We start from the raw sequence: 24,022 nt of genomic DNA, 5'->3' as shown, positions 1-24,022 counted from the left end.
ACTGAAAGATCATTGGCATGGAGTTATTTATTGTGTCCTCTTTATAACAGCTATTTAAAAAAAAAGAAAATCCATGAGTACAACAGGCTCAGGAGGGCAACACGCCATGAAGCATGATGCTACGTATAGCACAGCCACTACCTGTGACCAGGAGTGGGAGGATGTCACTGCTGAGAGCCAGGCTGTCCAGCCTTAGAGAAATGAGCTGCCGCTGTAATGCAGAGTGAGCAGGAGAGAGAAGAAAGGGAAACCAAACACCATGGAACATCTGTCCAATTCCGCACAGTGTGTTGTAATAATCTCAAAAATACAAGCCATCTTTTCCACATAGAACTTAATAAATACCACCTTGCTGCAAAAGATTTATTTTGGAAAGACTTCTTTTGGTGAAAAGCTTCGATGCCAGAATTTAGAATTAGTATTTCATCAATTAATAAAGAAATTTCAAAGCTTTATGATACATAATTCAGAAATTTATTTTAAGCTTTTCAGTTAAGCGGAAAGTGGGGTGGGCACATTTGTTTTTTGTTTTTGTTGCACCTGCTAAGTCAAATAACAAGTGAAAGTAAATCTAAAGTCAGAAACCAACTGAAATGAATGATCCAGGAAGGGAAACCATCTGTTGAAGGAAAAAAAAAAAAAGGCAAAGATTTGGAAAGAGACTAAGAAAATGTGCAAATATTAGTTAAAAAAATAAGGAATGCCTTTAATTCATTAATGTTTCCTCTATTTATGAATTGCCATGGTTTAGCAAAAGGTCAATGACAAGGAGGGCCCTTGTGTTAAAGGGGGGAAATTCCTTATTCCGGAAGATATTGGGAGTCACAGGTTTTTCTGTTGTGTGATTTCAGTGTCAACACCGGACTGCAGGACTATGGTTCTCCCTTGGAATTATGCTCCTATTAATAAGGTCTTTACTTCCAGCCTCCTAGCAAGCGTGAGCATGACACAGAACCCTGGAGCTCGGAGCTGCACACCCTGGAGCTATCCTTCAGTAGGAGTCCCCTAATGTGAATGACAGTTTTGGGGCTGAAACCCACATGAGGAAGAGGGACAAGGCAGGAAGATCTATACCTATCCAGACCCCCTTTGGACTGCAGATGACTGATGACAACATCTTGGGGAGAGTGGCTGCCCACCAAAGAGGACCCTGAGAAAGAAAACAGCATGAGAACCCGGGGCAGGGGGAGGCAGGGGCACAGGGTGAGGGGACAAATCTGAGATGGTGTTGTCCTTAAGTGAATGTCTTTCAAAGCTAACAACATACTGTGTGGTTGTCTAACATGCTGATGTATGAACTTCACTGGGCCCTGAACTCCTAACTTTGAATCCATTATTTTTTCCCTTTAGTGTTGTGAGTAGAGGGAAAAACTGACCCTATGTTTTTCCCCATGACACAAGTCACTGTCGTTATGGCTTTCATATCAAGTATCTGTTTCCCTTTTTCCAATTAATTATTTGACCAATTTTACGTTCAGAGGTTAGACTCGCAAACATCAAAGCACCACAAATGCGTGTGACAACTAGTGACACTGGGTTGAGAAATGCCAATATAAATACCATAGATCAAATTACCATTGTTTCACACCAGGAAAAAAAGGGGGGTGGTGGTAGTGGTGTTGGGGTTGGGGAGAGTTGTTCTGGAAAGAAATGAAGGAAAGAGCAGAACCAATCTCAAGCAGCCAAGTGGGAAGTTGAATGGATGTGACCCTACGATCTCTTGGGTAGGTGGCCAGAACGGCCGCCTGCTAACACATCTTGGCAAAGGAAATGGGAACCGAGTGCAGTGGCTGGCGTATGCACAGTGCGCTGATAGTAACGGCAGATTGGGAACAACTGGTTTCTGTTGAGCTTGAGGCCACACATGTTCCAATTCTCCAGAAGAAAAGTTCCCATGCACAAAAGAAGTGTCAAGAGCTGCCAGGACAGGTCAGTACTCTTCTTGCTGCTGGAGCTGCTGCTCGTGGACCTGCTCCTCTGCTTCCGGCTCTTCTGTGTGGCCCTCCTGCAGGGGGCAGGGGAGAAGTTTCAGCTGAAATAACTTACTGTGTCTGAGGCCCTGTGGCGTCCCAGCCCATGGTAACGGCCTATGTGGTGTCTTGGGACTATGGAGAGCACAACTTAGGCACAACTCGCCATGCAAATGCCCCCCAGCTCCCAGGGGCTGACACACACGGGGACACCTTAGCTTCCCTGAGCCTCCAAAGAACAAATCATTCTCCAAAGCACAGTCCTCAGGCTTTAAGTGCCAAACTTTTCTTTTCCTTTGGAAGGAAACCTTCCTAGAACACATTACACACTTTTCTACCCTTCTATAAAAGAGTAAACTCAACACAATGACCCGAGTGTCATGACAACCACGGATGAAGCTGCTGTGACATAAATGGCACCCTGGCCCCTGCGGGGTGTCGGGTGGTCACCCCTGGTCATGTCTGCCTGAAGGAGACCCTCTGTTATAATCTGTTACGAATCTGATGTAGGCTTGGACACCAGAGAAGCAACTTGTTAGCATTTCTGAGGGTCAGGAAAGTATTTCAGCCATGGTTCAGGGACCGCCCTGGCAAGGAGGCCCCTCCCAACAAGGAGGCTCAGGATCTTTAGCTCAAAGACTTTGGGACATCTATTTAGGGTGCCTGAGGCTTTCTGGCATACTTTCTGCTTATTGACTGGGAACCAGATAGGTGAGGCATTCCTCTCCTTGGCACCGCATGTCCTATTTACTGCTGTGCCTAACCCAGTGACGCAAACCACGGACACCGACTCCAGGGGGCATCAGCCTTAGTCAGCCACGTCTGCAAATCTTCCACGTTCTGACCTCACAAGGAATAATCTGCTCTTCTTACCCAAGCAGAGGGGGCACAGCTAATCAAGAGGAGCTCAGTGCTCCCTCCGTCAGGGTGCAGGGCTTCTGCCCCCGCTTCCTGAAGCCTAGCACGAACCCGCTGGTAGCCAATTCACACGCGGTATGATCATCTCCCCAGATCCCCGAGCCAGAATTCCTTCTCTCCCTTCTCCTGCCGCACTTGTTTTCTTCCTCTGCTAGGAAACTGATTTGGAAGCTTGTTTGTCTTGAATCTTTTGGCCTCCCCCACTGGATCCCTAGGTTACCAGAGGCAGGAACAGGGCCTTACTGCCGTCCGGGCCACACCTCACTTACTGCAGGACTCAGTCTGTGCTGTGTTGAGAGGAGGAATCACAGGGGGTTCAAGTGGATGACCAGGACAATCAGACTACCAGCCAAGGCCACTCGCTGCTTATTTCCTGAGAGGCAGTAAGTGTAACGTCAAGGTTATAGGCATGGACTCTGGAGTTCACATCCTGGCCTGGCTATTTACAGCTGTGTGAGTTTGGACACGTGACTTAACTGCTGAGTTAACTGCTGGGCCTCAGAGTTTTCTCACCTGCAAAATTGGGGATAAGCGCCCCCACGAACAGAGTTTCCAATTCACTGATCAATGAATCAGTGCACTCATTGACTCCAAAAGAGGAGTTAGTAATTTAAAGTAAGTGCCGAGAAGAGTGTTTGGTGCGTAGTAAATATAAATGTGAGCTGTGATCATTATTTCTTAGTGGGAGGACTCTTTGAAGTATATTCTAGAAGCACAAATAATTTTAAGAAAAGTAACCCTTTCTGCGACAACCAACAGTAGAAAGTGACATCACATTGAAGACTGGAATCAAATCTGGCACTGTCCCTTGCTGGCTCTGTGCCAAGAGGCACATTATCTAGTAAATGTGAGCTTTCGCACACCTGTGACCACCCTCTGGTGTCACCACCTGGAACTGCTCCTCCTCTGGAATGTGAAGGCCCAGCCTCTACTCTCTCCGACCATGCGTCCTTCTGACCCCTGCACTCCCTGATTCCTTAACTGCAGATGCTCTTTGATCTCTGAGCCCCTCTTTACTCTCGTTCTGCCAGGTCGACCCTGGGCCCCCAGGCATTGCTGCAGCTGCAGTCTTGGCAGCATCCTCTGCAAGCAGCTTTGCCCTCTGCCTGGCACACGTGAGGGTAGTCCTCTCAGCTCAAAGAGTTAGGGCCTCAACTGGCAGAAGACCACACACCCTCATGGGAGCAGAATATTTCTTGCTGGGACAGGGCCAGGCTGGAGACAGTCAATGGCCTCCCTCAGTCCATGCCCTCATCTGGGGAAGAAGAATGAAACCAGTGCTCGTGGGAGTTTAACAGCAACGCTGGACAGGGCACTCCCGGCTGTCTGTTCTGCCACATGCTCCTCTGAACTATGAAACACCACTCCTCCCTGGAGCCTCTCTCACTGCCTCCTCCCTGAACTGACGGTTCCTCTCTCTAAGCTCTGCATCCTTGGTTCTTGCTTCTGTTGGAGGGTGCTACAGCCCTGCGTGTGTTCCTGCTGGGTGGCTACACAGCTGTCTCTCCAGCTGGGCTCCGAGCCCCCGACGGGTGAGTTATGTTGTTTTATTCATCATCTGAACTCTTGAGTGCTAGTGTGGTGTCTTCCATATTGTACCGCTCAAACTTCAGCTGGCCTGAAGTACGCTTTTCGTACATAATTGTTTTTGTGCATGTTAGACTGCTGAAAGGATCTCAGAAATGAGGATCTGTTTTACATTTTACAGAAAATCTTGTTTGCTCACATCAAAATTGGGAGTTAACTGTGGGATAATGGAGTTAGCTGAAGTTGAAAGATCTGGATTCAAGTAACTGTTGAACCTGTAAAAAGCTATAGGACCAGGAAACTACTAGGCCGGGCTTTCTTTCCAAACATGTCCAGCGAGTGGGTGGGTTCGTTGTCCTTGTCTATGGCTCTGAGGTCTCCAGCTGGCCAAGTGCAGCTGCCAGCGCACACCGGGCTGATGTCCCAGTCACAGGATACTGCCACCAACGATGTCGTACATCTGCAGGAACTGTGGACTGTGGACCATGGACCCCTCTTTCTGGGCACTACTAGCCTAAAGAGCAAACCTCCCAGATTATCAATAGATTGCCAGTGCTTGGGGTGCAAATTAAGGCAGTCTGGAAGTCTGGCAGAACACGCCTGTAATTCTGAGATATTACACATCACAGCTGAGAGCTCCCAGCCCACACAATGCTATTGTAGGCTCACAAAAAAAAAAAAAAAAAAAAAAAATCTTTTTCGTATGCCCTATATGAGAATGAAGAACTTAATCCCACATATAAGTAGGAGGCCAGGCAAAACCTATGCCAAATATGGGACTAATGTAGTGGAGTGTCAGTTAATTCTAATACGTGCATATCAATCCATCACATCTTTCTAAATGTTTAGCTGTGAGTGACTGTGTTACAATTCTTTATTCTTCTGATAATCATTAGACAGAGAAGCAAGTTGGAGGACAGTCTTGAAGAAGGCTCTTGGCCACTGTGGGAGGAAATGGGAACAAAGGAGGGACGAGGGGCCCTCGGGAAGCCCCGATGACACCCTGCTCCTGCCGTGGGAGGCAGCACTCCACGGCGGCATCTCCCGCCACTCTCGCCAGCTGTAGCGGCTGTTCTTCCGTCTCTGCTTTGTTCATGCTCTTTCCTCTGCCTGCAAAATACTCGAGCTTAGTTCTGTAACTGCTGTCATTCCCAGTGTCCTTCAGCATGCAACACAAATGCCATCTCACTGCGAAGTCTCTGCTTGGTCCTCCAGGCTGTTTTTATCTGCTCCCCGCACGAGTTTATTTATGTCTGCATTATCACATGTATCATAATCTGACACATATTCCAGCTAGTCACATCCCTGTCTGTCTTCCTCGCCGGGACCGTGAGCTCCTCAGGGGCTGGTGGGGGAGAGAGCTTGTGTCTTTTTCTATATACCCAGTGCTTAGTCCAGTCACAGAAATATTCCAGTGACAGAAACACAGCCCACATCCAAACAGTGTTGGCTGAAGGAGAAACAGTCTTTAGAAACAGTCCTTAACAATGGCTTCCATGGCAGCCAGTACCTCAGCAAACAAGTGTTTATAAGCTGGTGCACCTCAGCTGACAGATTCCACGAGGGAGCAGGTAGCCAATGACTAGGCCTAGACACTTGTGGCCCTAAGTTAAGTACTAGGGGAAAACAAAATGAAAATGATAAAGATCTGCTCTGGAAACTTCTATTACATTTCTATAATTAGGAATTGAAACACCTCTGTGGACTTCCCTACTCAAAACTCCCATCCGGATTTTCACATCTTCCAAACATCATGTTCTAGGGTGGCTTGACTACAAGAATCAGAGACCAATCATCACTAAATAAAGGTGCTAAGCTGTCACTTGGGGGGTGGGGAAGAGATCCCCTCCGGCAAATACGCCTGCCTGAAACGTCAACGTGTGCCCACCTGCGTTTAACTGCAGAGCATGGGCTACAAAACCCAGCCTCCTAGCACCTCAAGGAGGACCCTACGAGAGGCAACCAGACATCGCTGCCACTGCAGATCTGTGCGCACAGCCGCACCAACAGCATCACGAACAAAGTGCTGACATTTCTTCCCATTCGCCATGTGCATCACGCCCGCACATGGGTGCAACTCTACCCGCCACCGGGGTGTGGGAATGGCCTGAAAACAAGACACAGCGTCAGGGTCAAGCATGGTGGGGCAAATGGAGGACTCCCAGAGCTGGCAGCGGGGGTGTATGGAGGCCTCGTAAGCAGTTTTTAGAAAAGTGACGCCTTTCCAGACCACAGACACACAGGGAAGGCGGGCAAGGGTGGACGCTTTAGCAAGGCTCACTCCCCCAGTGCTGGAACCCGGCTGGGCTTCTGGGAGGCTGCCAGAGAAACAGGATTCGTTATCCGCAGGGAGAAAGGCAAACGCTTGAAGGCTTTACGATATCTAAGACGATTCCTTGAACCTTAGCGGGGGAAGCAGAAAGCAGAGCAGGCTAGCTGCTCCCGAGCCTCTTCAGCAGAGTCGCGCGCGCACGCCGCGTATGGAAAGCACCCAGCACAGCGTCCAGGCACACTGCAGTCTTCTCTTTCTTTCTGCACAAAAACCAAGGTTAAAAAAAAATGGGTCTTGTCGTATTCTAAACAAGGACACCTGGCATATTCTAGAACAAACAGTTTATTCTCTGTAGAATACTCAGTATAGCCTGATGTTGTCTCTTTGGGAGTTTTCCAGATGCAAAGTTGCAACAAAAAAAAATATCCTGGAACTAGAAAAATTAAGCCAGCAATTGCATTTGAAGATTTTGTTCTGGTAACCCATACATGCAGTTTATGTTAAGGCTAATATTTTCTCTTCCAGATTCTAATTGGGTACTCTAAGTAATTCTCCTCTTGGATTTTGGATACTCCTTAGCATACACTTAAATGGTCTTTCTCTCTGGGGAGTTATTTGGAGCAAATCCAGGTAGGAATTTGACTATTTCCCTTTTCACACCACAGGGTGTGTTTAATTGAAGACTTTCCAGTGGACAGTCTGTCTTGAGGTTTTCCCCAAGTAGTATGACTTTTATTTTCTTCTTGTCCCATGGCACCCAATATGCCAAGAGCAAGGTAACACAGTCCTTAAGATTTGAGGCTCTGAGTTAGATAAACCTGGGTTCAAATCCTACTGCTGGAGCTTATTCACTGTGAGTTGCTAGGCAAGTAATTTCATCTCTAAAATGTGGGTAAGTTTCAGCACCCCCCCCCCCACAGGGATGGGGTTAAGGTCAGAAATGTAGGTAGGACATGAATATAATAACTAGCACATGCTAAATGCTCAGTAAATGTTAGCTATTACTACTGTCATGATCCCATTTCAAGGTGGCTTAGGCTTGGAGAAGGGAGAGCATGAAATTAGGGTTCAGACTTTAGGGTTCAAATGGAAATTATGCCACTGATGAACTTGGGAAAGGTATTTAAACTCTCTATTGCCTTAGTGTCCCTCATGTGTGCAATGGGATAACAACAATATCTACCTAATAGGATTCTCAAGAGCATTAAAGGAGCTAATAAGCTAACACACATAAAGCCCTAGGCCTTTTCCCCTCAAGCCTCATTCCAGGTGTCCAAGGACAGGACGTGCTAAACCCATTATTCAGTCATAATGACTAATGAGGTTTTAAAGTATTACTTCTCCCTGGGGTGTCTGCATTTTAATAATAGTTGCACATACACTGCAAGAAAGGCTCTCTGAATCCAGACAGCAGCAGGGCGGTACTGGGGTGTGTGGGGTGTGCGTGGGGTGGTGGCAATGGGAAAGGTAGAACATGTAGGTGGATCCCCTGAAACCACACTCAGGAGGCAAAAGCTCTTGCAAGGTGGCCCGCTGACCCTTAGCCAGGCAGTCAGGGGACTGTGCGGACTCCTCATCTGGAGTTCACTATCAGGTGACAGTCCTTCTGCACAAGGACTCCCTCTTGAAACAAAATCTGGCTTGAGGTTAGAATCAGAAGGTTTTCCCTTGTGCTGGAAGTGCAGGGCTGGGAAGAAGATTCGATACTGCACACCAGCCTCACTCCCACCAGCAGGCATTATCACAGAAAGACGACAGCACTGCTCGCTGTGTAGACCTCATTCAATTTAGCCCTGAACAAGCTAGTGAAGAGGGTAACCATAATTCATCCGGTGCTTGACAGGCTACCAGCACCCTGTACTTAGAGAACGTCACAGACGCAGACACACTGTAAATCCGCCTCTGATCTTCCATCAGATACGAAAATATTGAGAGCTGTATTTTGTGAAGCCATCACAGCTTTTGGGGTCTAATCAGGTGGATTCCCAGGACTTCAAAATCCACATTCTGAGCTACTGATGACCAAGAAAGAAGTTAAAAAAAAAAAATCTGTACTTGCTTTGGCACTAAAAAAAGAAAAAAAAAAAATCTGGGGGAAATGAAAAAAAAAGTGGTGGTGAGCTCCCAACCCCCAGACACGGTTCCTCACAGTTTAGGAGAATTTCACTGCTAGGATTTTGAGTCATAAATAGAGCAAACATGTGCCTGGTATTCAGCTGGAATAAGGCTTGCTACACTCTGTGGGAATACCCCCACACACAGCTCCACCGGGAGCCCGAGAGCACTCAACCCAGAACGAGGAGAAGCTCCACAAACCAGCCCCTCGTCACTTGCCTCCTACAATTCGCTCTGGGAGGTAAAGCCCCGTTGGGCTCCTGCTCCTGCCTGGCTGCCCGGCTGCTCCCTCCCGGCACAGGCAGGCCTGGGGTGACCTGCCTCGGTCTCTGCCATCTATCCTGCCCCTTCCCCTCCTTGCTTCTCGAGATTCTGTTCCTCCCCTGCTTCTCACATCTGCTTTCAATCACCCTGCCAAAGCCACATCCAGGGTCTCCCTCGGTGCTCACAAGAGCACTGACTCTGGTGGCAGGTCCTCCCCACAAAGGAGGCCTTCTAGAAGTATTTGCAACAAAGGGTTGTCCCACAGTTCTGGTCTGTCCAGGCCACGAGTAACCAAGACAACCAGCTTTGAAATAAAAACAGACAGTTGTGGGGCTTAAGGGGATGGGGAAAGCATCTAGATTATTTTCTCCTCTAACCACACTCCAATCTTTCATGAAGAAAGAAGAATCCATATATAAATTCTGACTGCTCGCCTGCTCAGAGAGCTGAAAACCATTTGGGATTTGGCTGCATGAGTGTATTTTTCTCTGTCAAAGATCTTCCACCCATCTCTTCCCAGATTAATTTATGAATGCATGTCTCACAGGCCTGGGCCAATGGATCGTGATGACAATGTTTATTACTCTGGGAATCTCAAATGTGCTTAGCTGGGCTGTCATTCTCACTGAGGTCCTGGGGAGGTTATCTAAGGCACGTTGATCCACTGCACTTTGACCAAGAGTCATTTTAGAACACAGGAGCCAAGGCTGCCCACACTCACGTGTTCATCTGAAGCATAGAGCACTTCCATTACTCGCTGCACGAGGTCATCATTTTCCTGCCCGTGTTCTTGGCAGAGTAGCTCGATCTCTCTCAACTTCCCAAAGTAGAAATCCCTTTCCTTTTCCACGCCCTCGAGGGCAAGTTTTAATGAATGTACCTGCAAGGGAGGGAGGGTGGAGAAGAAAAACCCAAAATACAGTGTAAGAAACAAGTGACCAGTTATACCTGTGAATAAAGATCCAAAACATATAGAGAGAGACCTGCAGAAATAACCAATGTGTAAGTCTGAGGGCTTCAAACAACAGGGCTGCTGTTTGAAGCTTGAGTCTGGGCCAAAACGTCCAGTCTCCTCAGAATGCTAATCATTCCCTTCAGTCAAGTGAGCGTTTATTAACTGGGGTCAGAGCGATCGTTCTGCTTGTAAGGTCTCACCCAGGCTGGGAATGTATTTTCCTCTCTTGCTAACATGGGCTGGAACACATTGTTCTCCTAAAACTTGTTGCTATGGTCTCAAAGTTTGTGTCCCTCCAAAATTTATATGTTGAAATCCTAACTCCCAAGGTGATGCCATTAAGAGGTGGGGCCGCTGGGAGGTGGCTAGGTCATGAGGGTGGAGCCCTCACAAATGGGATTAGTGCCCTGATAAAAGAGACCTAAGGGAGTCTGTTATCCTTCCAGCGTGTGAGGAGGCGCCGTCTATGAGGAATGGGCCCTCAAGCAGACACTGAACCTGCTGGCGCCTTGATCTTGGACTCCCCAGCCTCTAGAATTACAAGAAATAAATTTCTATTGTGTATAAGCCACCCAGTGTACGGTATTCTGTTACAGTAGCCTGAACGGACTAAAAATACTTGTTCATAATCTGATTATGAGGGCGGAGAAGTAAAAGAGAGAGGCTGTAAGTGTGGCTATTTAGATGTATGGTGGGGACCCCCCTTTCCTCAGATCACTCGCATGAAGAGCCACCCTTAGCTTTTGACACCTTCACCAATGATACTGAGCCAAACAGAGACTTATGCTCTCTACCGAGAAATTGGAGCTTGGTGACACAAGGAACACTGAAAGTCTGGCCAAGTGGATCTGTCACCCTTTCTCTAGTTCGGGGTTTGGGTGTATCACTGGAAAGGCAGGCAGGTGTGGAAGCCCCATTCACTCGCTCAAACAGCTCTCATTCCCTCTTTTTCTTCTAAATTCTGGTTCTAGGACCTTCCAGGGCTGTGTAGCTTCTCAAGGTGGTTCCAGAGATCATGCAAGCAAAGGGGCAAAAGTCAAGAGAGGGCCCAACAATTCAGACACCCGGGGCTGAAGATACTCTGACAGGGGTGTCACTGGATCTGGTCTCAAATCCCGGGCTGCCACACTCCCACGGGCACAGCAACTACACACAGGCCCAAACCGTCACCCCATTTCTGGTCTCTGAGAATCCCCCCATTGTTTTTATATCCTTTATTTATTTATTTTTATGTATAGTATATTCTTTAGGAAGTAAATTAAGTCTTTCACCGTCCTCCTTAGGTGAAATCTGTCTTTTAGTATATTAAAAATCACCCTCGACAGGATTTTTAAACATTAGTCTTTTTTTTTGAGACAGGGTCTCACTTTGTCACTTAGGCTAGAGTGCAGTGGTGTCATCGTAGCTCATTGTAACTTCAAATTCCTGGGCTCGAGTGTTCCTCCTGGTTTAGCCTCTCCAGTAGCTGGGACTACAGGTGTGCACCACCACACCTGGCTAATTTTTCTATGTTTTTTTGTAGAGATGGGGTCTCGCTCTTGCTCAGGCTGGTCTCAAACTCCTGGCCTCAGGTGATCTTCCAGCCTCAACCTCCCAAAGTGAGGCGTGAGCCACCAGGCCTGGCCCCAAAATTACATTTGGAATGTAAAATTTTCTTCTCTCTCTTTCCAATAATTTTGGGCCTTTGCACATGCAACTTAATCTGTCTGGAATTACCAATTCATTCAAACACATACTGAGCCCATGCAGTGTCCATCGCCAACCAGCTGGGGGCAGGCTGCAAGGGAGAGAGGGATGGATACCTAAGCGCCACGGATCCATCTGCGGGCACCAGCACAGGGCTGAGATGGATTCCGTGGCCAAAAAACCCGGGGAGCTCCCCTTGGATCAGGCATGCACACTTCAACCCAGGGAAACTAGGTTTTTCTGCCTCCTGAGTGTTTTCTCTGTATAATGAGTAAATAGCTGAGGCTTTCGTGGAAATACCCAGCCTAAGTCAGGCTTTGGTGACACTGCACATGCAGTAGGTAACAGGTGCTCGGCTATAGACATTCCCTGATAAAAACCATCAGTAGCTAACTTACATGATGAAAGATCAATTAGCAAGTGAAATTCCACTGTCGTAGGTCCACTCACTAACACTGATGCCAGCCTCATCCCTCTCACGTCGTGGCAGATGCCTATGCGATGGAGGAGATGCTGGAGATGGGTCCTTGAGAGAAGTCAAGGCCAAGGAGGGGAAGTTCTCCTCCTCTCACAGTTCTCCCAGCTCCTCCCAGGGAGTCCGCAGACTACAGGTCCCCCCAGGCCTTGCCTTCTCAGTGACAGCCACAGTCTCTGCCTGGGCTAACCCACCCCCTATCACCCCTCACCAGCGGTCCCTGAACACGGCAGTGACCAGTGACTCCAACACACTTCCTGTTGGCTAACCCACTGCCAGAAAGAGCCCCTCGTTATTTTATTTATGTCTTTTTCTCCCCTATGTCTCTCGATTCCTCTCTGTCATTGGAATTGCCTGGCACAGTGGTCCCCCTACAGTGTATCACGGGAGATTGCCCGAGGAAAAGCAGGCGGCCAAGCAAACGAAAATCCTTCAGGTTTACGGCCCTGTCGCTTTCCCTTTCGCCACTGTGATGCACCCTTTGCCTCGGCATCTCACTCAGCCTCTGCTCACCCCAGGTTCTCAGTTCCAACACTGTGATACCTGTCGGCCCCCGCCAGCCTCGGGGGACATCCTGTAGGCTTCAAGGACAGAGAATGCAGAGAGCAGTGACAGTCAACCATGGAGATGAATGCGCAGTAAGTGCTCAGTAAACACCTGCCGACTGATGAACTCACAATTTTGGGTGTGTCAGGCCTTCCCTGTGAGGGAGGGTGGGGAGGGGGCAGGCACATTCCTCCTGGATGGGAAGGCATGGGGGGGCAGGAAGGGGGAGGGAGGCCTTTTGGAAGCAATGAAGGGATTATAACAAGGAAGATCCCTGGATTGTTCCTCTCTCTGTCCCCTCTGGCGTGCATTTTGGAGGGCAGGGTGGTTTAGCTGAGGCGTTTTCGGGGTCTGCATCCTCTGGGGATGGAAGGCTCTTTGTGTGATGGAGAGCTCATGGAGGCCTCGAGCCAGCCCCAAGGACAGGAAGGGGGCTGGCTGGGGGCAGGCTGCAAGGGAGAGAGGGACAGATGAGAAGGACCTAGAGGTTTCCATGTGGTTATAATTTGGGCTGAAGGGGTGGGAACCTGGGTGTCGTGGAGAAGGGAGAGAGAGGAGAGGGGTCATGAAGAAACATGAGATAATAGAGATATCAAAAGAATCTGAACTCCTTAGGAGAAAAGAGTTAAGCAATTGTCCTTTGGCATCCGAGGGAGACTGATTCCAGGACATTCTCCTCAGCTATCAAAACCCACAGATGCTCAAGTCCCTGATATAAAATGGTGTATCTGCATATAAGCCATGCATATCCTCCCTTATACTTTAAATCATCTCTAGGGTACTTACAATAAAACACACCATGTAACTGCTATGTAAGCAGTTATACTGTATTAGTTTTTATCATTGTGTTGTTATTTTTTATCACTGTGTTATTTTTTATATTTTCAAAATATTTTCCATCATGGTTGGTTGAATCCACGAACGTGGAACTTGAGGATATGGAAGGCCCACTGGAAATCCAAAACATCACGGACCCACCGCCTGACTCTTAGGTCTACTCTGATTTGCTTGGAGCCTTAGGCCCAAGGCTTATTACGGCTTATTACAGCTGTCTTTACTGCCTTTTATCCAAGAAGTCATTACTGGAAACTCTCTATGGGCTCAAACTGACAATCAGCGGGTAATTAGAACATTCCACAGTTTCTAAATCCAAGTCCTACCCACTGGATGACTTAAGGTTTTACCTTTCTCATGAAAGTGATCAGAATTACGCCCTGGGTTAAGCAACTGCCTGCTTTTAAATTAGATTCTTGATTGCAAATATACAGTTATCTCAAAAATTGTTTCTAGACTCTTGCTGGCTCATCGAGAATCATATTATTCACCAGGACTGGCCCCGTGAGTGGCTGAGAACCACCTGAGGACCTTGAAGAAAAGCTCTTCGCACAGCGGCAGGGTAGCCAGGGTAGGAGATTCTCCTCCACACCCTGGGGAGGCTGGGGGGCTTCTGCAGTGGCACTATGCTACCCACTGTTTTATTAAACTATGTGTATATAATCTTAGGCAAAATTAGCTATCATTAGAAAGTGTACCTAAGATTTTATAATGACAATTTCAAAGACAGTGGAGCTAGATTTATTGTATCCGTAAGGAATATGAGATAAAAAGGAAAGTTCTCCTTAAAACACAACTGCAGCCTTTCAGATCCCCCCAATATTGGGTTTGGTGCTCCTGTAGCATCCAACTTTTGCCACTGTGGAAGTGTCAGGATTTTGTTTGCTTGTGTAATGACCTACTGTGTGCAACTGCTGCCTGTGAGTGCTGTGAGGGAAGGGAGGGCCTCTATCTTGCTGCCATTGTAATACTAGCATGTGGCACAGTTATCTGTCACATAGAACAGGCTCAACTAATAGTTGCAGAAAAACAGGAAGGAAGAAAAAAGGGAGGGAAAGAAAGGGAGACAGACTAACCCTAAAGCGGCCTTTATCACTGCCTAGACTGGCCAGAAGTGGGCGGGATGGGCCACAGTCCAGCCTGGAGCTCATGACAGCCACTGAGACATAGAGGAGGGGAGGGTGGCCTGCAAGCCTGCAGCAAGGTGAGCCATTTGTGCCGTCTTAATGTACAGCTTTGAGATTTGTGATTACCATCTTTTATTCATCATGGGCTACTGATTTCACCTTCCTGAACAATTCTTTTTATTCTTACTTGCTTGAACCCACTGACTACACCTCATCTTTCTCTTATCCCAGCCAAGGGGTCTGGCCCCTCACGGCTTACGTCTGTTGCTGCTCCCAGAGCCACGGCCAGGCACGAGGAGTTACCTGTTCATTAAGCTGTATGACCTGCGTTTCTAAATCTTTATCAGACTTGGATGCTGAGCTGCTGGATGAAGCCCTTTTGGCTGAGGAGGGACGAGAAGGTGTGGATCCTGGTTTAGATGCTGGACTGGATTTAGCCGCGCCTGAAAGCAATCAGAATAAATTATACATATTGGCAACATGAAAAATGTTTTTTAGATATACAGCATATGTATGACATAAAAGGAATTTACTAAACTGTAAGAGATACCTCCAGTGATCCCTTCCCATGCAGAAGGGAGTACAAATATGCTTAGAAAAAGTGCACACGATGAAACGATGGTGTTGTCTTGGGCAATCTATTTAACCTTTGTGAGCACTGTTTTTGCCTCAAGTAATGTGAAGTTAATGCAGTTGTCCCTTCTCTCTCCAGAGAGATAAGAGTAACAGAAACAAAAGGATTTTAAATTTTTTAAGAGGAAAGCCTTTTAGATAAACTCAATCGCTCTACTGAGTTTCTAACAAACAAGAGACCTTGTAACAGATTAATACGTTAGATGAAATATCAATATGAATGTATGTTTTTTCTCTTTTAATGTATTTCCTAGCTTTAGCCACTGAAAGAGCCTAGGAGCAATGCCATCTCCATAGCAGAGAGCACTCCTGGTGCCCAAATCTTGGTTTCTAAATATTACTCTGCAATAAGAGGGCTTCTGGAGAAATAGCTGATTCCAGGGATGGGGCAGGGAATGTTCGAGGTGAGCTTAGGATACCCTGTGTCAAAAAGCAAGGATGTACTCAAGGATTAAGGTCAAAAGGACATACGGGCCGGCTTAAAGGGGCTCCCACCTAGTCACACTTGGGATAGTTTAGTTTGCATATCAGGAAGAGTAACGGCTGGAATTTATTGTAATGCATTGGATAAATGGAAATCTATCAGTCTATGATATGAGGGGGGAGGAGGACAGGGACAGGGAGAGAAAGAATATAAAGATCTTCTCTACATAACACTGACAGCCAGTGAATGTAGAAGAAATGTTAGAACTAGAAAAATTATAATTTTGCAACATCCATAATTAGTAACTGATTCAGGAAAGGTTCATCAAACTTTAGGTGAGAGGTTTTCGGGGAACAAAATATTTACGCGTGTCAAGGTATTATCCTACAAATTCCTCACTATAAAGGGGAAAAACATACCTTTGTAATGGGGAGATCTAGGGGCTCATCACCTTAAGCGAGTGATCCACTTGGCATTGCTAATAATGATATAAAGTAAAAAAAAAAAAGACCACCGGTTTCAGGCAAGACCTTACCTATTTGGAGCTCAGCTCATGAAAGACTCTCACTATCCAGAACACGGTACAGATGCGAGAATGGCATATGTGGCCAAAACAGAAGTCACAATGTAAATGCAATGAAGTTTATGTACTTCACGATTTAAGAAATTCCAGATCATCACTGCAGCCCACCCATCTCCTTTTCCTCTGAACACAGCCCCTGGTGGTGGCAGCTCTGCTGTCCCCGCCTTCAATCTGGTGCAGGTGCTCCTGTTGGCCCACTTCCCCACTGCACCCCTCCTTCCCCTGCTACTCTTCTAGGAGGTAAGGAGGGCAGGGAACACGTCTTATTAACCCCAGAGCACAGCACAATGCTTGGCTGAACACGTATTTGGTTAAGGAACAAATGTTTAAAGTAAGTACGTGAACAAGTAAATAAAGTCTAGTGATGTGGTTTCTAATTTTATAGTTTATCAGTACCAGCGGATTAGAAAGAGGCAGGTATGTGGCAGCAGTTACAAGTTTCAACCAATATCCTAATTACAAAGCAGCAAACAGGAAGACTATAAAATTTATATTTGTGTGTCTTCAGGTGCCTGGAGTCAGTTACAGAGGCAAGTCATGCACACCCCCGAGAAGCACTGACAGCATTACAGCCTTTAAAATACGTGCCTCTCTGTCAAAAAGAAAAAAAAAAGAATGTTCTTTAAAAATACAGGGAAATGCCAAATATACTTTAAAATGAGAATGGTTGAATTAAGAATGCCTTAAAATAGTTTGAGTATTCAAAAGATAAATCTGCAGATCCCTGGAAACCTCACCTTTGCGGAAGAGCTTCCCAGGGATTCTAGAGAGCTGATGTTTTGCTTTATTTGTGGCTGGTACATAGTTGTACGGACCCTCCATCTCTGTAGCAGCCTCTACAAACACTCCTGGAAACTACCTCTGTATCCCATTGACGAGATTCTCTAACCAGAGGCCAAACCAGCCAGGCAAAGAAAACCACGTGGGGGAGTGGGTAGGGGACGCACAGTGTGGACACGCTCATCTGGCAGAGAGCCTTCTCAGACGCAGCCACCGCCTAGCAGCTGGGGAGGCAGCTTGGGAAAAACCAAGTTCCTTCACACTTTTAAATAAGCAAAACAGCAAATTTTAATATAAAGAAAGTCTAACAGAAAGCAGCACAAAGACTATCCATGATCAACACCCCTTACTTAATACACCGATGCCTGCCACGGGCCACATACTAGAGGTCTCTAAGATGACTAAGATGCAGACTCTGTTCCCCAAGGAGCTCAGTCTTGTGGGAGCTACAGCCACCTAAGAATTCCCAGGTGTGGCATCTTCAACGTTCTCAGGAACAAGCCAGTGTTCTATGACTCCAAGATCACCCAGTGTGATCAGGCTATATTCTTTCTGCCTTAAACACTCTCCCTCCTACCTGCCCCCCACCTCCTTTGAGTGACTGGGTCTACCATCCTTCTGGCCTCTGCGCAGATGTCACCTCCTCTGGAAGGCCATAGCAACCCAGACACTTTCTTCATAGCACATACCAACTGCAATGGTATAGCTGTCTCTTTAATGCTCACTCCTCCCTTTAGGTGTAAGCCTCACGACGCAGGGGTTGTATCTGTTTTGGCCATTACCTTATGTTCCCATGGCCAATCACAGTGCCTGACCCACAGACAACCAGTAACAGTTTTTATAATTCATTGCACAACAGTTAGCAGAGGCATCTCTCCAGGGTAAGGATACCAGGGAAAGTTTAAGGAGCTCCTGCCAAACGTCAAAGTCACTGATAGGAAGAACCAGCAATACATGAAGGAAACCAAATAAAAACCATCAGCCTCGTAGAAATAGAGCTCTTCTTGGTTTCCTTTCAAGATCACGTTCCACGATGACTTAGGCCTCTTACCTACGCAGAATCGGGACAGCAGGTTGAGTGGGTAAGTTCAGTCATAAACACTTAACTCTGAGTGGTTTGCGCTGGGCTGTCCAAGTCTATGTCGCATTCAGTGGCCTCTTCTGAGGGACACAGCCCTGCAGAGGGGGCTTCCCCAGAGAGCACGTGACCCACCTCCTGTGTAACCTTCCACGGCAGTTGAGCAACTCTGAGGTGGCTGGTTGCAGTGACCGAGCCAGGCTCCTCGGACACACTGGTGTTCTGGTATTCAGCCTTACCCAGTCCAATGTCAATTTAAAAAGAAAAAAACATGGAAGGAACAGAAGCTGATTGCTTGTAAAACAGGGCTACCACTTATTATTTTCTCAGGATGTCATCAAATGCAGCTTGGAAAAAAAAGGAAATGTTTGCTAAGAAGCAGAAGGGGTCGTAGCAAGCCCAACTCCTGGGCAAGGCCACAGTGTCAGGGAAGAGTGACTATAAAGCAGCAGAGGACGACGGCCAGGGAGAACAGAGTTGCACAGGGAGAGAACAGACGCCATGGGGACACCCTCTGCGTGGCTCACAGCAGGGAGGCCAGAGCTGCTGCAGGGACAGACGCTCTCCCAGTTCCAGCTACACACAGCCTCACAGGGAAACTGTTTTCTTTCCTTCCCTTGAGGAAACACGTCTCTTGCTGTTGACAGAGCCCAACTGAGATACACCTGTGTGGCTCTGACTCCCTCCGCAGAGTCCCAGCCTTAAAATGGCACCTGTGTTTCATGAATCTGGCAAAGGTCAGGCAGGGGCCTCGGACCAGGTCTTTCACGCTGGCATATACACATGCACCTTCTGGGTCCCCTTGAGACGAGAAAGAGGAAGGCAGTGACAATCAGACTTGGCGTCCTCTGCCGCTCCACCACCTGTGTGCCCACGTGGGATGGAAGGACAGCTCCCGCCCCGCCCTTCACAGTTGCCAACGGGGGACACGGTGCAGGCTGAACAAAGGGAGGAGTGGAATGGAAAACACATTTTAAAAATTGAATAATAGGTCAAGTAGGTAATTAGTATTTGATATTTAAAATTAGAGGGGTCTTGAAATTCTGATTCAGTTACTTGGAAAGAAACCAAAAACAGAAGAAAATAAATGATAACATGAGGATATAAGTGTTAGGCACTAGTGAACTGTACATTTGTACCTTCAAAGGAATAAAAGTGGAGAAATTAAAGAACAGGAAAGACATGGGAAAGATCTCAGTATCTTCAGAGGTTTAGTTGTTTTTTTTTTTTGTTTTTTTTTTTTTTAAAAAATCCACCACCACAGTTAAGGGTTAAACTAAAAGGGCTCATTTCCAAATAAATGTAAAGTGGGCTCATTAAATCATCACAAGCTGCAATTTGAAACAGAAGTAATTTACCCCTCACAGCTGTCACATGGTTAACAAATACTAAATGTATAAAAATGAAACCTTTTGTCCTCATTACATTCAATGATTTCATGTTTTGCTTTTTAGGATAAACAGTAGACAATACCCTAAAGTAGAGCATCCTCTCTAGAAAGTTAAGAACTAGTCTTTGTTTATTTGCTTTATATTAACAGGTCTTGCTGTCTTCTCTGAAACAACCATACTCTAGTGTACCCAGCTTCCAGGGCTGCCAGATACTCTTTCCCCACTTACTTTGACCACTGAAACAAGGACATTATCGGAAAATTGTATAGTTATCAATGTCTGTAAACTTAATATTGACATAATACTTTGACATAAGCTACCGTCTGTATTCCTATCTTGTGAACTGATCCAATAATGTCCTTATAGCATCCAATCCCAAATTTTAGATACCGAGGTTCTCAATAGCTGTCTTCTTGCTTCCAAGCATGCCCCTGCTCCGCCAGTGATTTGACTTCTGTACCTTCCCATGCCTCTGGGCTCAATGATGCTTATGTGGAAAACACTTACATAATGGCTTTTGCAGAGAGTGCACCTATTTTGGCTATAATACAGATACAGATTTTTTTTTCTTGCAGCTGATTCAAACATTTCAATTTTTTTCCCAGCTGCATTTGATGATGTCCTGAGAACATAATTAGTGGTGGCCCTGTTTAACAAGCCCATCGTATTGCCCTCAAGCTTTTCTCTCCCTCCCTAATTTTCCCTTTCAAAATAAAAAGGAGTTTCGGAAGCAGAGGAAAATAAGCATAAATTCTGTACACGTCCCTGTAATTCTTTGAATTTACTCATTGGATATGGACATGATTTACAATGCTAGTCTTTGAGCAGTTGTGTCTTAATTAATGCCTTTAGGATTTAGGGTATAAGTATGATTCTGAGACATTTTAACCATAGTTGTAAAAAAAAAAAAAACAAAAAAAAACAGAGTGGCCTGATTCATTGCCTTAGTGAAGCCAGAGCATTGCTGTGTCTAATGTCAATAATTAGCTTGCTTAATGTTTATGGAAAATGCCACAACATTTTGGGCATATGAGGCCCAATGGGTTCAGAAGGACGAAGCAAATAAAAGCAGTGTACTTGGCTTTATCCGTCATGGCCAGGGCTCTGCTGGAATTTAGAAATTCTCCTCACATAATCTGCTATATTCTTTTTGCCAAAATCATAAACAGAGGAACTAAAAATATGACATTAATGCTGTTGACAAGAACCGCAGAGACATTAAAAACATGAGCACGTGTGCGCACACACTCTCAAGAGGCCGCTGCTCTTCTGGTCATTTCCAATGTCTTCCAAACTTTGGGAGGCCACTGCCCTCCCCACTCCACTCCCATTAATCCTCACACAGTTAAAACTTTCCCCAAGAGGCTGAGGGCGGTAGCTCAGGCCTGTAACCCTAGCACTTTGGGAGGCTGAAGCAGGCAGGAGGATTGCTTGGGGCCAGGAGTTCAAAACCAGCCTAGGAAACATAGTGAGACCTCCATCTCTACAAAAAGATAAAAAATTAGCAGGGTCTTGTGGCATGTGCCTTGTAGTCCCAGCTATTTGGGAGGCTGAGGCAGGAAGATTGCTTGAGCCTAGGAGTTGGAGGTTGCAGTGAGCTATGATGACGCCACTGCCCTCCAGCCTGGGCAACAGAGCGAAACCCTATCTCCAAAAACAAAACAAAAAAAACCCCTATAACCACCAAAAAACTATGGCAGAAGATACATTATATCTGCATTGATTAATCCATTGATGGACCCGACATCACTTTCCTATTCTCTTCACCTTGGCAAATGATTTTATTTTTTAACCGAGATAATGAGTTTGGTTAAAAAAAGGAGGGTCACTGCTGAGGGAAAGGGCATGGGCTAGACTGATGGGAAGAATGAATTCCCGCGGGAAGAGGACTTCCTCAGTGACTACGCTGACACCAGAGCCCTCAAACTGCAATGTGATTGACAGGTCCTACATGGTCCTGGTTGCTGCCAATGTAATAAAGACCTGATCCTTTCCTTCAAAAATGGCCCCATACCGTCACTCCTAGATCCTGTCATTTGTTTAGCTCTGGAGGCCAAAGGAGCACCTCAGTGGCCAGAATTCAGTCCAAATGGGATGTTTGCAGGGTCCTGGGAAGCTCTGATTCATGAGACCATTAGGAGGCTGGCTTTCTCCCTCTGCAATCAGCAGTCCACAGCCCTTATGCCTCTGTTCTTAGCAACAAAGCCTGGGCAAAGTTTGGCTGCCCCTCCTTTTTCACAACTTTGGTATCAGCTTGTGAAAGTGGGCAGCTCCATATGCAGCGAGAATGAAGACCTGGTGTGGAACCAGATGTCCTTTGCTTCAGTCTGCAGGAAGGCAGTAGGGGGCAGTGGTTGAGAAGGGGCTCTGCGGCCAGATGGTCTTCTTTGGGAGCTTGGCTCTACTACTTGCCAGTGGTGTGACTTTCGCTGCCACCTTGTGTGCTTTAAGTTTAAGATGGGACTAGCAGGGCTGACTTTCCAGAGTTGGGAGGAGTCCGTGAGTCAATACGGGGAAAGCTTTTACACAAGAGGCTGGTATATAGTAAGTGCTCAATAAATAGTAGCTTACATACCTATTGTTACTCAGCAAATGAGACCTGATTCAACTAAATGATGCAAAAGTACACTGGTTTCCCATTTCTGGACACTGGCAAAATAGAATCTAAACTGCTGAAATAATAAGAAAATAAGACTCATTTTTATTTAAAGAAAAATCTTTATAAAAATTGATTAACCCATAACCCACCAATGGGTTCCAAGGCATAAGTTCCCTCCATTCCATGCAGTCTCTGTCTCAGAAATCAGTGTGTGGTAGCTCTAGTCTCTGCTCCTTCTAAATTACCCTAATTCACTCATTTATGCAACAAATATTTATTAAAACTCTATTATGTATCTGGCAAGCTAATAGGCGCTTGGGATAAAACAATGAATGAAACACAAAAGATGCCTGTCCTTGTGGAATCTACATTCTAACGGGGGAACCAGGCAATAAACACTAATATAATAAATCAGTAAGTGATAGAGAAAACTAGAAATAAGTGCTGTGGACAAGAGAGCTGCAGAGCGGGCTGGTGGGGTGGGTGGTAATTTCCACTAGGAATTACAGGGAATGCCTGAGCTTCCAGTGTGGGTCCTTCTTCAGTTTCAACTCCTCACCTCAGACCTAGGGGGCTTCCATGGGCTACACTCAGCTGAAGGCCACTCGGAAGGACAGAGGGGTCAGGGACACCAAGCACCAGCGGGCCAGCACTAGGTGCCCCTCTTGAGGGAGTCCTGCAGCTTTCCAGCACAGACACAAGGGGGCAAGGTCCACACCAGGCATGTGTGAGGGTCACCCTGGCTCGAAAGTGTCATTCCTCACGGAAACCAACATTTCCTGTAGCAACTCCGTAGTCACAAATTCCAGGATCCCTGCAAGGGACATGCCAATTGCAGGAGCAACCTTCTCCTTTCGAAGCCTCTTTGAGAAGGTGACATTGGAGCCAAGATCTGAGGGAGGGGAGGGAGGTGGCCGTCTGGAGAGCCAGGAGCAGAGCAGACCAGGCAAAGGAGAGGCCTATGGTGGTGCAAAGGCCCTGCCGTAGCTGCTCAGGAGCCAGGGCAGGTGGCTGGGGCAGAGGGAGCATGGGACATCGCAGGAGAAGAGAAGGTCAGAGACGTACTAGAAAGGGAGGTAACACAGGCCCTCGTAGGCACTCGCTGTCTTTCTCAGGGTACAGGGAAGCTGGTGCAGGACCCTGAACAGAGTGACATGATCTGACTTTGGCTTCAAAAGGCTTACTCTGCCTGCTGTGTTGAGAACAGACAAAAGGGGTGAGGGTAGATGCAGAAAGGCCAGCTAGGGGACTAACGGACAATTCCCCTGGGTGTGAGCAGTGAGTGCTCAAGGCAAGTTTTGTTATGTTTTTGGTAAAGTACTTTCAATGCTATAGTTTAGAAAATCCTATTCTGTACCCTATAGAACAGTCACCAAATGTCCAGCCATTTCACACAACGTATGTTTTGCAATGTTAACAGCAACAAAAAGACATTCTGTGATCAATAGCATCTGCTATTGATTCCAAGGGGAGGGCTTAAGGAAAAACAGGCAGTGACAAGAGCTGTGAGTCAGCCCGTGTCCCTCCCAATCCACTGCTCAGGGGTCATTTCAGTGCAATAAATGCCTCGGCCCTGGGAGAGTGTACCAATGAGGCACAGTGGAGGTCGCAGGCCCCTGAGGGCGTGGCTGCTGCGGCACAGAGTGAGCAGTGCCTGAGGACCTCTCTTTGCTGACCGGCGATCCCAAAACCTGCGCCTGTCTTGGCTGACAGCCTGACAGCACTGCGCATGTGCACTGAGTGTGAGCCTTCGCGTACTGGCTTACTTCTGCCCTGCTTACTGTCCCTGCTGGAGAGGATGTGCTTATTTTTAGCCATCATGTGATTCTCCAGTATTTTCCAGGC

The 24,022-nt window shown here is 46.7% G+C and overlaps 1 protein-coding gene across 1 annotated transcript in view; it reads right to left on the bottom strand.

Annotated features, from left to right (window-relative positions):
* Positions 1 to 456: 456 nt before the first annotated feature.
* Positions 457 to 24,022, bottom strand: part of MAPRE2 (microtubule-associated protein, RP/EB family, member 2) — a 97,805-nt gene continuing 74,239 nt past the window's right edge. Inside the window, exons 4-6 of the mRNA XM_012656607.1 lie at positions 14,993 to 15,132; positions 9,788 to 9,946; positions 457 to 2,005 (exon numbers count right to left, since the gene is read on the bottom strand). Of these exons, the coding sequence (XP_012512061.1) occupies positions 1,931 to 2,005; positions 9,788 to 9,946; positions 14,993 to 15,132 (374 nt within the window). The 3' untranslated portion in view covers positions 457 to 1,930. The remainder of the gene's footprint in view (positions 2,006 to 9,787; positions 9,947 to 14,992; positions 15,133 to 24,022) is intronic.

This window comes from Propithecus coquereli, unplaced genomic scaffold, assembly GCF_000956105.1.
Source record: "Propithecus coquereli isolate 6110/MARCELLA unplaced genomic scaffold, Pcoq_1.0 Scaffold51, whole genome shotgun sequence".
Taxonomy (NCBI): domain Eukaryota; kingdom Metazoa; phylum Chordata; class Mammalia; order Primates; family Indriidae; genus Propithecus; species Propithecus coquereli.
The sequence above is the reverse complement of the archived record's forward strand: the minus strand, read 5'-3'. Positions and strand labels throughout refer to the sequence as shown.